The 15,687-nt window shown below is 40.8% G+C and overlaps 1 protein-coding gene across 4 annotated transcripts in view; it reads left to right on the forward strand.

Annotated features, from left to right (window-relative positions):
* The window catches only part of dmd (dystrophin), a 284,621-nt gene that overhangs the window by 178,645 nt on the left and 90,289 nt on the right, over positions 1-15,687 (forward strand). For all 4 annotated transcript variants that reach the window (XM_084922101.1, XM_084922102.1, XM_084922099.1 and 1 more), the window contains 19 exons: positions 392-565; positions 641-796; positions 872-1,042; positions 1,179-1,358; positions 1,527-1,646; positions 1,756-1,926; positions 2,167-2,289; positions 2,387-2,521; positions 3,171-3,323; positions 5,613-5,783; positions 8,947-9,069; positions 11,037-11,209; positions 11,383-11,518; positions 11,725-11,900; positions 13,525-13,672; positions 13,993-14,118; positions 14,592-14,741; positions 14,945-15,043; positions 15,317-15,416. In XM_084922101.1, the coding sequence (XP_084778227.1) occupies positions 392-565; positions 641-796; positions 872-1,042; positions 1,179-1,358; positions 1,527-1,646; positions 1,756-1,926; positions 2,167-2,289; positions 2,387-2,521; positions 3,171-3,323; positions 5,613-5,783; positions 8,947-9,069; positions 11,037-11,209; positions 11,383-11,518; positions 11,725-11,900; positions 13,525-13,672; positions 13,993-14,118; positions 14,592-14,741; positions 14,945-15,043; positions 15,317-15,416 (2,785 nt within the window). The remainder of the gene's footprint in view (positions 1-391; positions 566-640; positions 797-871; positions 1,043-1,178; positions 1,359-1,526; positions 1,647-1,755; positions 1,927-2,166; positions 2,290-2,386; positions 2,522-3,170; positions 3,324-5,612; positions 5,784-8,946; positions 9,070-11,036; positions 11,210-11,382; positions 11,519-11,724; positions 11,901-13,524; positions 13,673-13,992; positions 14,119-14,591; positions 14,742-14,944; positions 15,044-15,316; positions 15,417-15,687) is intronic.

Here is a 15,687-nt window from a genome sequence, read left to right on the forward strand (position 1 = left end):
CTCTGCTGTCTACATGCAGTTTGAATTCCTTTCCTTTTCTCATGTAACTGTCCATGCTGCAGCATTCCTGTACAGTATTTGATACCTTCGCCCTGAACTGATTACAGGTCAAATTCTAAATCACAGAGTAGTAATTATTATGTTATCGCTCTCTTCTTTTTTATCTCAACTGCAAGTACGTTGCACATTTGCGCCACTGACAGGTGATTAAATACCTGCCAGTACTCAAACGTGTCTTTGGAAGTTATTGCTGTGGTAATTGTATCAATGACCACTTTTTGCCATGTTAGTGGACACATGTACAGACAGGATATGGTGTTTGCTGTAATCAGTATTCCTGTAGGACTCTTTGCCTATCATTATGTGTACTATGGGTCTTGTCACTTCCCAGAATATGCTGGCAGATGTGTGGACTAAGTTCCGACTCTTCCAGAAGCCTGCCAACTTTGATTCTCGGCTGCTCGAGTGTGAGCGCGTGCTAGCCTGGGTCAAAAGTCAAATGGGGGTGCTGGACATCCGCAGTGTGGAGCAGGATGTGGTGCAGTCACAGCTGGAGCAGTGCATGGTGGGTATTTGTTTCACATATGAACTGATGGAGAGATTCTATTTTAAGTGGCTTCTATCTATTTGGCTTGAACAGAAGCTGTATAAAGCGCTGAGTGAAGTGAAAGGGGAGGTGGAGACGGTTATAAAAACAGGCAGACAAATCGTACAGCGGCAGCAGACTGAGCAGCCCAAAGAGCTGGACGACAGAGTGACCGCCCTGAAACTGCTGTATAACCAGATGGGAGCTCAGGTTAGGACACACACACATACGCACACACACACTGGAGTAACTCCACCAGCATAATCAAAGGATATGTGTTTGTAGGTGACAGAGAGTAAGTTGGAGCTGGAGAAGAGTCTGAAGTTGTCAAGGAAGCTGCGTAAGGAGCTGAACGGGCTCACAGAATGGCTCGCTGCCACTGATGCCGAGTTGACGAGGCGCTCTGCAGTGGATGGAATGCCCAGTGACCTGAAGGATGAGGTGGCGTGGGCACAGGTACCTACGTGTATATATCGACATGAAGACAAACATTAAAGAGTGATAATATCTTTTATTTTAAGTGCCTTTATAAACGTGCAAGGTCACCTTACATAGAAAAGTTCTTCTGTCCTTGTTTCCTAATTGTTCTCAGTCCATCCATGGGGAGACGGAGAGACACCAGCCACAGCTGCAGGCAGTGGTGGACCTCGCCGAGGCCTTAAAGGCTGTGCTGCGCGGCCACGGAGGCCTTGTGGACGACAAAGTCAGCCTGCTGCACTGCAACTGGATTGCAGTGACTTCTAGAGCAGAAGAATGGCTCAACCTGCTGCTGGTCAGAAATAGAACTGAAATCATTCTGTGATTCTGCTCTTATTATACTTTTCATTTATCTGTTGTTTCGGTTCTAATATTAGACCTGGTTTGCTAAATATAGCTCTTGTAGATGTCACTGTTTGCAGAAGAAGAGTCTGATTTTTCTCTTTCTTTATCTCTCTTTCAGGACTACCAGCAGCAGATGCACAAGTTGGATGGACAAATACAGGAAGTGAATGGATGGATCAATGGTGCAGAGAGAAAAATGAATGAGATAGACAGCCAGGGACCCAGTGATGTGTTGAAGGTTATATTGTTTATATACTTTGAGGCTTTTTTCCCTATGACAAATGTTTCTTTCATGCCTTTGGTGAAGACAGTTTATACACCTAACATATGTGTCTTGGGACCTGCAGGTGCTACGTGCAGAGCTGGAACTCACCAGAGGAAAGATGGAGGAGGTAAGGTCTCTGGGGCAAGAGTTAATGTCCACCAGGGGGGACAACTGCCAGGCCCAGGTCAGACCCAAGCTGGAGCAGCTTAACCACAGATTTGACACCATCTCTCAGCGCATTACCTCTGGAATGGTAGGGAAGGACCTTTATATAGATATACTGTTTGTTTGGCTGTTTCATATTTATTGTTAAATGCTATATCTTAAATCCTAAAATCCATGAATTTACTTTAAGAGATTTCAAATTGTAGTTGCTCCTTAACTCTTCTTCTTAGTCTTACTACATAGGTCTGCGACTGTGTAAATAAATGTACATTCTGTGTGTATGTGTGCGCCTGTACATCGTTGCCATGGGACTGTGTGTGCACGGCAGACGGCAGCATCAGCCAAAGAGCTGGAGCAGTACCACAGTGACGCGCAGGTCTGGCTGGAGCTCCTGGAAGATGAAGTCAAACAAGGAGAAAACCTGAAGGAAGAAGATTTCCTGGAGGACAAGGTCTGTTACCCTCATACCAAGGTTCAGTCACAGCTAGTGTGACTTCCAGTCATTTTCTGTTTCGACTAACAAGCCAAGCATGTACTTGTGTGTTTAGGACTGTGAAGAGGGCGCAGTTAAGGAGTTACTGTTAAAAGGAGAGAGTCTACAGAAGAGAGTCCCGGATCTGGACAAGAGAGAGGAGATCAGACTTAAGCATAACAAGCTGAACATGAAATACAACACAGTGAAGGTAACACACACAACAGCTAATATTAAACAGAGTAATAACATGGGAGTATATTCACAATTTGTTATATCATTGCAATGAAATATCTAAAAGTTGCTGCTAACACATTAAGCCAAACCCTGTTATCTGTGTTCAAGTCAGCAAAAAGTTACTCTTTGCTGGCTGGCATATTATGCTAATATGCTAATATTAGCTAATATGTTAACAATAAGCCAAAATAAAGCAAACCATTACATTAAATAAAATAAAACTTAAAAAAGTAAAGATTTTTTAATTTTCACTAAATACAAAGCTAAACTTGTTGTACTTGCGTTTATAAATATAGAAGTATGTATGTATTACATTAAATAAATAAATAAAAAACATGTTAAAGTGCTCATACATGCAAATACAGAAACAGTTTCTACAATTAAAACTTTTTGAGTCAGTACTTTCATGACCAGCTTTTTTTTTAGATAATAATTGTGGGAGGAAAGAAGCAAGATGACATGAATGTTAATGTTCTTCTGAGCTATAGCTGCACATAAACACTGTTTTATTTTGAATACATGTAACAGCAGGTCAGTTGGATAAAAGCAGTGTCACATAAAGATATTCGTGATATTCATGTGTGTGCATGTCTCTGTGTGCTTGTGTGGGCACATGCATGTAGGATCTGCGCGTCCTTCGAAACAGGAAGGCATTGGCCATTGCGCCCCAGTGGTACCAATACAGGAGGAAGTCACATGACCTGCTTGCCTGGCTAGATGACATTCAGCGCAGAGTGGACTTACTGCCTGACCCGCCTGAGGGAGAGAGGGTCAAGGTGACGATGTGCACAGAAACACACACACACAGCTCCATTCCATAAAGCACTTCTTTGTATTTTCTATTTGGCTTTTCTCAAAAACACACAGCCTGACTTTATGTTTGTCACCGCAGCTCTTCATCTCACGCTTTTCTTTCCCACATCGTCTGCTTTGATCTTTTGTCATTCTGTGTTTTGCGGTATATATTCCTTTGTTTCTATCCTTCCTCTCCCCTTCTCCAACTTTTGGACAAAGATTTAATATCAAAGATTTGCAGCTTAATGACATGGAAACACTCCCTGAGCATTTTCTTTAAGGGAATAGTCTTTTTATTACAATCACCTGTAGATTTTATCAAGGATTTAGTTTTTTATTAATGGACCCAGAGTTGTATGCAATATTTTATTGTCATTAAATAATTACTAACTGTCTTTTAAGGCAGCATTGAACTTAAAATCCCTGTTTATTACTTCACGATGACTGATAAAACATGCTCCTATTTAATTCAGTATACTATGGAGCTTTGCTGCAGCAAACATACTTGACCTTACTTGACCAACTCAGTAGCTTTAGACATTGCCAACATTATATTAAAACCATGTACTTTACTTATATTTGTCACTTGATTAGTTTTTCAGAATAATTTATATACACTGTGTTGTAAAGTAATCACTTATTCACACAAACCATTGAATTCAGGTGTTCCAATCACTTAAATAGCCACAGATGTACAAATGACAGAGCAAGGTTACCGGATGCTGAGGTGTATAGTGCACATCACTATAGACCTCCAAACTTCATGTGGGATTCAGATTAGCTCGGGACCAGTAGGTAGGGCAGCTGTATCCAAGCCCTACACCACCATGACAAGCATAATTGCAAAGCATTGGATGCAGTGGCCTAGAGCACGTTGCTACTAGACTCTAGAGCAGTGAAGATGTGCTCTCTGGAGTGATGAATCACATTTCTCTGTCTGGAAATCCACTGGATGAGTCTGGGTTTGGCAGTTGCCAAGTAAATGGTACTTGTCAAGTTTGGTATGGGGCCATTTGTCAGGAGCTGGGCGCGGCCCCTTAGTTCTAGTGAAAGGAACTCTTAATCCTTCAGTGCATGAAGACCCACAAAGACATGGATGGGCAAGTTTGGTGTGGAGGAACTTGACTGACCAGCACAGAGTCCTGACTTCAACCCAATGCAACACCTTTGGGATGAATTGGAGCTGAGACCGCGAGCCAGGTCTACTCGTCCACCATCAGTGTCTGACTTCACAAATGCACTTGGAAGGGAAAGCCTACCCAGAAGAGTTGAGGGTTTTATAGCTGCAAAGGGTGAGCCAACGTCAAATTAAACCCATATTAAAAATGGGATCTCAATCAATTCCATACGCTTGTGAAGGCAGCATTTGTAACTTTGTTACAGTTTGTAGGCGCTCCTTCTAGTTGCTAAGTTTTTGAAACTGCAGCATCTGAAAAAAACACAAGAATCATATTGTTTGTTTAGAGCATTTTTAAGTATTAAGATGTCCAATGATTGCTTATTTTGATCACAGTGCTACAGCAGTGCAGCACTAACATCTGGTTCTGATTTGGAGAAGGTGTGAGAAGGAAACCCTGGACTCCCACCAGTTTCCCCGCCCTTTCTGACTCTCTGTATGTGTTTCACTTTCAGATGATCACTATGACATTTCGCTAAGCGGACACAACACCCGCACGTCTCAGACTCATCATCATTGCCGCGACAGATATTCCTCACTGCTTGTCCGTCTGTGTCTCTGTCCATCCTTCTGCTTCCAGTCTGTTCGTGTAGCTCTTTGTTTCTGTTCAGCCAGAAACTGCTTAGTTCACACACATCATAGCATATAGCACTTTTTTCTGCACTTGACCAATAACTTTACTTGTTCTCTGTATGAATAAAGTCTCAAGGCAGTCAGTGCCTCATGATTATAGCACTGCTTTCTTTTTGAAATGGAGTTAAATACTATACAAATATACAGCCTGAACTTTGTATGTTTATATGTGACACACGAACACAACACTTTGTCCCTTTTGTCAATGTATTGTCTCTGATGGGTAAATGATGTGCTGATGGGAAAAAGAAAGTGGAATGTGTCATTATTTATTATTTGAAATGTTTGTGTAACTGTGTGTGTGTGTGTGTGTGTGTGTGTGTGTGTGTGTGTGTGTGTGTGTGTGAGAGAGAGAGAGAGAGAGAATGTGTTTCCAATACATCTACATACTTCTCTGTGCTTGCCCCACTTGGCCCCCAACCAATAGCGAGTGACCTTCCCCATTGATTTTGTTCAATAGGAAATTGGCTCAGAGTTCGACAAGAAGAAGGAGGAGCTTAAGGAGGTGCAGGGCTTAGCCAATCAGCTTTCAGAGGCTGGAGCCACCAATCTAGTGGAGCCCCGCCAACTCCAGCTCAACACACGCTGGGTTGAGGTGGAGGGCAAGTTCATACCCTTCAAAAGACAATGTGTGAGTTTCAGTAGGCACAACTTGTGTATCTACAGTACTAACAGAAAATACTTTAGTTATTATATTTCAATACTAACTCTTTAATCTCTCAAAGGTAGTTGTAACAATTCATTTTTATCTAACAGCATGAAAGCTTCAATCCAAACGAAGGTTAGGAGCAGTAAACTTAGTCATGTTTAAAGTTAATAATCTTAAATCCACAGTCAGCCAACGAACAGTGTTCTGATTGAGTAAAACTAATATTGGTACCACAAACTCATTAGCTCTAACAACTATCATATGCTAGTAGTGCTAAATTAATAATTTACTACTAGATTCAGAATTCATGTAGGCTGTTTTTTAATAGTGCTACCGAGGTGGTTAGCATAGAGTGGTTACATTTTGTGTGTTTCCCTATGAGACTTATGGATGATAAGAAACATTTAAAATGTTACCAACATTATCTTTTAGTAAAATATTAGTCCCTACCTAAATACCCCAAATTTGAGACCTTCTCTATCTCTTGACATTTTTAATACCTTCAAAACTGATAGTACAATATATTTTTATGTTTTGAAAATCTGGATTTGATTATCTCCACTCAAGGAAACAAGTTGCTTTTTGTGTCTTTCTATGCTGCATTCTCATCCACACATTATACCTGTACACAAGTTTAAATCTCCTTGGTTGCTTTGTCTTACTCTGTGTCACTGCATGCCTCCTGCTCCACAAACCAATCACATTACTGGCAGTTCCCTGATCTGCAAATCACAGAAGATGTATGTATCTTGTAAGCCACTAACAGGAAATCCATGTACATACACTTAAATGATATCATCTTAGACAGATACACATGTGAACTGTCAGATTTCAGGTATACATTAATTTATTTCTACATGTGATCTCAGACCAGTCTTAAGCACAGTAGTATCAGTTTGTCATTTTCTGCCTTGCTCTCTTACAGCATTGGACAGTAAACATAAGTTGCTAATGTCACTCATCTGGTCAAATATTTTCCTTAAATATTACTGATCACAGCGATCTTATGAAGCTGACATCTTCTGGACACTGTCTTCATAATACTAAAGTGCTCTCAAAATAAAGTCTTATTTTGAGTTCACAGTTACAGGTCAGGGGGTAAGAAATAAGGCCGCACATCTGGCCACCCCTGTTGGTAGTGTCTTGCCCAAGGATGTTTGGCATGCAGACTTGGAAGCACCCAGGGATCAAACCATGAACCTTTTAGCTGGCAGATGAAACCAATTCTGCTATTGTTTAATATGAGGTCAAACCTGAGTGGCTTTAAGTCCACTCTCAACTACAGGTGCTCTGTGCTCACACACGAGAGTCAAATACAAAATGTTGGAAAGGCTCACAATGAAAATGTGTGGGCAGTGTTTGGTCCTTTGCTACTAATGTGAGGCAGTAAATTAGAGTCTAATCACTATGCAGCCTTTGCTCTTAAAATAATGTCCAATGTTGACATAATTCATAAATATGACCACAAGCTTTTCCCACTTTTAATCACGTCTGTTTTAAGCAGGAAGGTTCTGATCAGCCAGTGAAGTTGATCAAAAAGAAATAAATAAATGTAAAATTAGTCTTAAGAATTATGAAAAAAATAACAATAGTCAGTCTTTAGCATCCAGGGAAAAACTGTTGCCTAACGAAGGTTTAGGAACACAGCTGAGTGATATTATGACAGTCTAGTTTTTTATGGTTACAGTGTTGTGGGACACATAATTATAAACAGCCATATGCACAGAACAAACCAACAATAGAAAGAAAAAGCATGTAATATGAAATGTAGTATTGTGAGCACTTTATGGGCTTGTTGTTGGCTTAAAATATGAGACGTCAAAAAAAAGTGAGCGGTAACTTTACAGGATGGTAGGTGACAGCACTTTTTTCAGAGACGTGCTCCTAGTGTAGGAAACCATGATGACTGTAAGCAGAGAAGCAAAGGCATTCAAAACCGTACCTCTCAATTTCACCTCATAACACACACACACATACACCTGGCATGATATCAGAGAAAGGTTTTTTCTTTTGCAAAGGCTTGAAGGATCAGCCCACCAGGTCTTCACATCAAAATCACTTTGACCTTCGTGATGAACACAAGTGGTTCTATGGCAACAGGTGCACTTTAGCATGCAGATGTTTGGGCATCAGTGGTAAAAACTGAGATCCTTAAAATAAAAAAATAAAACAAGATTAGCATATTAGTTTTGCTTTGGACAGTTCAAAGTAGGACACCCCAGGAGACCTCAGCTCTCACTGACCAAAGATCCTCAGATCTCAATTAGCCTGTTAGTGTTACAGCTCGTTCACAGTCGTCATTAAAGATGCACATTTTAAGGCTTTCTCAAGACTCAGACTCCTCCAGCCGTCCCCTAACAATTAACAGGCTTAGGTTACTCTATGTACCAGACTGGGACTCTAAAAATGAAAACAAGTGTTTTTAGGCAGTAGTTTGTGTAGCTTTTATGGAAAGAATTCAAAAAACTGCAGTTTAACAAACGTTTCCAAATTCTTGAAGCAAATGTCAGTAACTTGACTTCTATGACAGAAAGAAGAAACATAAATACAACTCAGTATTTCAATAAACTACATCAGGCACAAGCTGAAGATTTTGCCTCACCCTTTAACCTAAACTAAGGATACAGCTGGGTTAGGCCTCCAAAGCAGGGACACCATCGTTTCATAGTACTAAAGGTTTGCAGAACGAATGAAACCCATTCAATCAAACAAGGAGTCACATACTCTGAGCTCAAAAGGCTTTAATGGTTATTGTATTTGCAAAGAGACATTTACTCAGTACTGGCCATGCAGAGTTCCCCAACCTTTGGTTTGGTCACATTTTTCTGTGTTTTGATCATATGTGTTACACTTACATGACTTATGCACAAATGCATATATATACACAACAAAAGTTTATTATTAGACAAAAATAAACTATGCAGATACAAAATGTAGTTTGAAAATTTGGGGGTTTAGGAAAATGAGTCATTTATTTAGATTTTTTTTCTATTACACATTCAAAAAAGATGAAGAGAAAACAAAATTCAGTTGCAGATGTTGTTTTCTTTGATATGTTCTCTTTTTCTGATTTGGCTCTGCTTTGTATGTTTGTGTTGCCTTTTTATGTGTCTGTGTGTGCATGTGTGTGCACTTGTGTAATCAGGAGTATATCACAGAGCTCCAGGCGCTGTTGTGCTCGGTGTCAGAGACGGACTTCAAGCTGAACTCTCCTGAATACTGGCCTGCAGCATATTATAACATGTCTCAGCAAGAGCACTGCCTGAAGGTCAGCATTGCTTTTGAACTTCTGTCTGAAAGCCCAGTCAGTCAACAACTGACCACCAGTGTGATCAAATATACTAAAACTTATAAGTATTATACTGTTGTTTATACCATTATACTGAGTTTCCTGTTGTAGTCAATGTTGTTTTATATTTTAATGTATTTTCTCTCATGCTGTGTACTAGGGATGCAACGATACCAATTTTTTCAAACCAATACGATACCGATACTTGGATCTGAGTACTTGCCGATACAGAGTACAAAAACCGATACTTCTACCACACACACACACACGCACACAAATGCAATGAATTGGAAGACAGGTTTTATTTTATTCTCTGCCGGCAAAAAATAAAATATTAATAAAAATGACCACAAAAAAATTTCAAGTGAAAATAAGCACTTCTGTTAAATTATTGCGGAGTGTCCACATTGTAATTTAACAAAATATCACTGAACTATTGGGCACTGTCTCGAGCTTTCAGAATAATAAATAAACACTTCTGTTTGGAATAAAATAAACTTTTAAATTATTGCAGAGTGTCCATATTGTAAACAAACAAACAAACAAAATAACGAAAGTATTTGGCATTGAGGAACAAACTCCTCATCAGTCCACTGTGCCGTTAAACCGAGGACTGACATCGCGCACACACTGCTTGTCTTTACCTCTTCAGAAAGTTTTGGCACCATTATCTCCCTGATGTGTGGGCGGTTGGGAATTTCATATCGCAGCTCGAGTATGCTGAGAAGACGGTGCAATCCTATGTTTTCCACGGCCGGCATTGGCTGGTCATCCAGAGCGATAAAATGAGTCAGAGCCTCTGTTATTTTAACTGCCCGTGGATTTTCTCTTGACATTTTTCATCGCTTTTCCAAAACCTGAGCTAAAGTTGGCTGTTCCGGTCCACACTGCTGACATTTTGTTTAGCCTAGCTACAGCAGCCTCCAGTTTCTCTTTTTTATCTGGAGCCGCCAGTCTCACTCGCCTAACCCTGTGCCTGTTTAGCGCGGGATGTCCCCCTAGTGGCCAATCTAAAAAACTACAAGAGAGATGACCAGCCACCCTCTGATTAATGAAATAAGTTGGTATCGGTTCATTTTACAGTATCGGCCCTGATACCCGATACCAGTATCGGTATCGGTGCATCCCTACTGTGTACCATAGTTTCTATGACTACGTACCAAACTGGAAAATGTGCCTCTTGTAACATAACATAAGAAGCTGCTGTAATAATGAATATAAATGCAGTATTTTCTCAAGTAGCAACTCGAGCTACTATAGTCCTTTGAACAAGTATCCATACCCTTTGAACTGGTTGTCACATTACAACCTATTAAATCCAGTTCTTTGTATTCTTTAACGGCAAAGAAAGACACGGCTCAAAGTGGACTAACTCAAAAAATGATCTTTAATTTTACATATTCCAGAATATGGAGACTGAGCAGACACACAAACACGCCAGCCCAAGTCTGGGCATCAGCAGCCCGTCTCGCTATATATTTTGCAGCACGTCACACACAGTTTCGATACAAACAACTCCTTATATGGTACAAGTTCCTCTTTTCTTTGTGTCAAATTTCCGGTGCAGCTTTGCACTTCCTCTTTCTAAAGTCTGTTGCCAGGGCAACCTGTCACCCTTAACATAGTTCTCGTGTGGGTCTGGCATACATAAAACAATATAATCAGACAATAAGCACTAAGAATATATATATTTCAATCCCAACAAACTACAAACTTCGATGTACTTATTGGGATTTTATGTAACATAAAATGGTGCATAATTGGGATGTGGAAAGATAACGATACTGGTGTTCAGGTGGCATTTATTCTATTCTATTTTGGGGTTTTCTGTCCTAAAATGTATCGTGTTAAGAGAACAATTCCAAATATTTTCACACCAGACGGTGTACTCTCCTCAGTCACATGTTGGTATTTTTCCACCATAATCTTATCCTCCACACATGCAGGACGTAAAGGGGAACATTGACAAGCTGCGAGGTCCCGTCGATGGAGTACTGGCTCACAGGAAGGAGATGATGTCTGGTGCTCGACCTCTGGAGGGCCAAAGAATCCAGGAGTCTGTCAACCTGCTCAGTATCAACTGGGGCAAACTGAACAAGCTCTACCAGGACAGACTGAAGTAAGGGTGGTTCCCTGTATACTGCGAGTCCTGCACGTGTGTGCGTTTCTGCATGCATGCTTGCCTTTGTATGGGTTTCATGTGCACACGTGGTATTATGTGTGTGTGCTTACATGCATATTTCAAACATTGTGCACAATTATAAATAAAGATTTTTCTGTGTGTGTGTCAAGGCGTTGGCAGGATTGTAACTCCAAGTGGCAGAAGTTTGTTTCGGATCAGAAGGAGCTTGAGGAGTGGCTGAACGATGCTGAGGGGACTTTGAAACTGGCCGAGAGTGACCCAGGAGCACACAGACAGCACCTAAGGGTAAAACAAGCATACACTACTTTTCCTTTTCGAGAAAATGTAACTGCACAAATATAACCTGTAAATTTGAGCGTTTGTTGTTGAATAGTATCAACGACACTGTGGGAAATCTTAAAATTTCACCTGGATCTCTGTCTATAATTTTCACTTGAAATCAATAAATAATTAATCAGTAATAACCTACTGTGTCTGTATTATGTGCACAGGACTTGACTGAGGAAATACCCCTCCAGGAAGCTGTGCTGGGCAGAGTGAACTCTGCAGGGGTGGACATAAGCCAGATGAGCACACCAGATGATGCTTTGCAGCTTCAATCACAGCTCAAATTACTGAACACTCGGTGGGCCAACGTCTGCCAGCAGCTTAACAAACGAAAAAGGAGGTAAATGTGCACGTGTAGCTTCCACATGGATAGAGTAACTCATGCCTATGTCATAACATGAGTTCCACATCTTGGGAATTTTAGAAGCATTTCAAGCACTTGGTCCTGGTGTTCCTAGTATGCGCTGCCTGCTAACATGTTGTTATGTGCTGGATTGCCTCAGGGTCATATTTGCACAGGTCTTGCCTGGTAGACTCCCGCCTCTATCGATCTTGTGCTCAGAGCTTGTTCCTGTCCTGCCATTATTAATGTCTCTGTGCTGTCTTTCAGTCCAGCCGTCTCTAACCACTTGTAGGAGTTTTTAGTCAGCTGGTGGTGCATGCCATGGAGAGGCCTGTCCTTCCATGATGGTTCCTGTTAGGGATGGTATTTGTGAAGCGGTGCTTGTAGAGAACCAATTCCAAGTATTTGAATTCGTTGGAATTGTTAGTGTGCCTGCCTATTGATTCTGCTTGTTGTTTTTTGCAATTGTACTGTAATCAGCAGATTTTTGTCATGTGGACTAAAAATTTATTTGGAGGAAAATAATGGTACAGCGTGGATGTGGACATTGCTTTTATTTTTGTTGCACAAAAAGACAAGAGTGCAACTGTAAATTGCAAACTGTGTGCAGGACAGAAATAACTATAATGCTATAATAATAGCATTATTCTGCTAACACAACTTTGCATTTTTGCAAGCACCTGCACTGACAGCATGCTAATCCTAAGCTAGCCAAGAACCCAGCGTGATGTTAAAGCTGGACGTGGATTTGTCCTTTTATCATCATTAAACATCAGATGTTTCATGGGATTAGAAGCAGCCTGTTAGCAGCATGTAGAAACAGATTTCCACAGAAACAAATAAAAAGCTAACAGTATAAACAAATGTAATTAGAAAACTGACACACCGATGGGCTCATGGTTGAGCCTTAGTGTTTTGGGGTTTTTTTTTCAAACAGTCATCCTTTGGTGTCGTTCGTGCCTCTCTTGCTCAGCTGCTTGTGCTCCTCTTCAGGTCCTGGGGTGCTACTAAAATAGAGGGAGCATGATTAGAATATGGGCATCAGCTGTGTTGGTCAGCCTCCCTTGGCACTGCTCCCTAAACCCACTGTAACGGTGGTGATGTGCATGTTTACTATACTTACGGGGACCAACAGCCCCCAGAAGTTTGAAGGCATTTTTGAGACTCAAAATGTGGTTTTAGTGTCAGCGTTACAATTGCATTATGCTTAGGATTAGGGTAAGCAGCGAAGGAAAGCATTAAGTCAGTGAGATTTCCCCACAAGGATATGAATACACTCGTGTGTGTGTGTGTGTGTGTGCGTGTGTGTGTGTGTGTGCATGTGTGTGTGTTACTGATTTTTGTGCCCATGTGGTCTTTCAAGATAGTAAATGTACTGTTTTTATAAAGTGCTTTTCTATACAACTCAAAGCACTTTAAATAACACGTTCATACTACCCCTTTGTTCAGCCGGGCTCGTATCTTGTCCAAGCATACTTTGACATGCAGACTTGAACAGCCGGGGATCAAACTACCAACCTTCTGAGTAGTAGATGATCAGCTCTACCTCCTGAGGCACAGCCACGCCTAAGAGGAAAGCACTTCTTTTATTGTTTCTTGGATACATTCTCTAACCCTACAGGTCTGCAGAGGCATCCACCTTGACCGCAGAGCTGCAGGAGAATGTTGGCTCGATGCTGGGCTGGCTGGACAAAGCTGAGGGCGTCCTGGCCATTCCTCTGCAGCCTGCAGAGCCACAGCACATAAGAGACACTCTGGGCAAAGTTCAGGTATATTCAGTTCACAGCCACACAGTTACTATGAGCTTCTTGAATGTGTGTGCATATTTACGGATTTATGCAAATTAATTTAGCTGCCATCATCGTGTAAATGAGTTTAGATGAGTCATAATGTAAATTACTCCAATGTGTTGCTGTGTGTAATTAGTAAAAACATTGCAGCGTTTTAATCATTGCAAGATCGTATATGTGTGTGTGTGTGTGTGTGTGTGTGTGTGTGTGTGTGTGTGTGTTTCTGAAATCTTACATAAGATTCTGCTTGTACTGAGCTGCTGCAGTAATGTGCTTGTGTGTCTGTGTCTGTGTGCCAGGTATGTGTGGAGGAGCTTCCTGCCCAGAATCTAGTGATGGAGAGTCTGAACTCAAGACTGAAGCAGATAACATTTCCTGCTGATAAACAGAAAGACATCAGGATCATAAACACTCGCTGGTCTCAGGTCAGCTTCTTTCACACACAGCGGACAGCACGCCGCTGCCCAGGAAAGGCATCAACTGAATAATCATAACTTGACATGACTACACAAAGGCTCTGAGAGAAGGGTATTCCCTACGTCGAGCTAAGCAGTGCACCACATCGTTAAGCTTACGACGTTTAGTTTTGACGGCTTGAAAGTTTGTTGGTATTATAACCTCTTTTTCTATCATAGTGGCAATATTTTCACTTTCATCTACTGTGTAGAAAAGCTGTGAAAGATTCTCTTAGATTTAGTTTAATTTGCTCCAGACAGAGTTTAATTTACCAAAGGAGGTGAGCTTTAATCTTTACCAGAAAGACGATGGAAAACCGTTCTTATACTGTGTTTACTACAGACCAGATTATCACCACCTCACCTCCCCCGTAGTAATAAATATCTTGAAAAATGGGTCAACACGGTGGGAGTGGTAGGCTTCATGGCCAATCTTCATTTAGGTGTCAAAGGCTCTTCCTGAACGTCAGTTGGAGATCGAGGGTCTGCTGAAGGAGATGGAGAAGTGTGAGAGTCATCTGGATGACCTGTCAGTCTGGGCATCCAGCACCAGAGCCAAGCTGGAGCACAGCCCTGAGGGACCATCTGCCAGGGTATGGTGCAAAACAGTGTGTATATATATGTATGCATGGTGTCAGTGCATCATGGCATTTACTAGTAAAACATTCAAGCCCAAACTGCCTGAAATAAATAATACATTGCATATATTATATCCAATATATTATTTATTATATTACATGCAATACACTCATCTGTCCACAAGGCTTATTGCAGTTTAAGCTCTCTGATTCTCCAGCTCATTAACGAAGTGCAAGTCAAGCAGCCAGAAGTGGAGTGTGTGTTGGAGAAAGCTGATCAGTTATACAAGGACTCTCCTCTTGAGCAACCTGGCAAGGTGAGGAAATTAAATACAGGTGAATCACGTGCAAATTCAGTCACATGAAATCATTAAAACACTGACTTGTCTCACTTCTACCTGTACCTTAAATATTATAAATAAATAGTTACTTTTTGAAGAAATGTAACAAGACACAAATATATATAAACAACGTAGACTCAACAAATATATATACTTCTTCCAGCATTTGATGCTTGGACGCTTACCTGTGAAGTTGTTGTTATCAACAATAAGGAAACTGCTTACATGTGTGTTTGTATGTTTTTTCAGATGAAATATATTAGGCTGAGGGAATCTTGGACAGTAATCTTGGAGCTGCTGCAGCAGCACAAGGAGAGGACGGCTGCTCAGCTTATAACCAGAAAAGACAGTAAGACCACATTTAATCTTTCACGCATGCATGTGCACACAAGATTAAGTTCGGACTGAGTTTAGGACACAAATTCATGTTCCCAGTACAACTGAAAGTCCTGATATAAGGTTCAGTAAGAGTTCATTTTACTAGATTCAGTCTGGTTCAGTTTCTTTTAATTATTCGTTTGTTTTTTGGGATTGAGAGTTCTAGTTTTTATCTTTCTTTTTTTTGTTGATCAGTCATTGCCAAGATTACACTTCGGGCTATGAGTGATACCATTTGAATA

This window comes from Perissodus microlepis, chromosome 23, assembly GCF_051167445.1.
Source record: "Perissodus microlepis isolate ML-2025 ecotype Zambia chromosome 23, ASM5116744v1, whole genome shotgun sequence".
NCBI lineage: Eukaryota > Metazoa > Chordata > Actinopteri > Cichliformes > Cichlidae > Perissodus > Perissodus microlepis.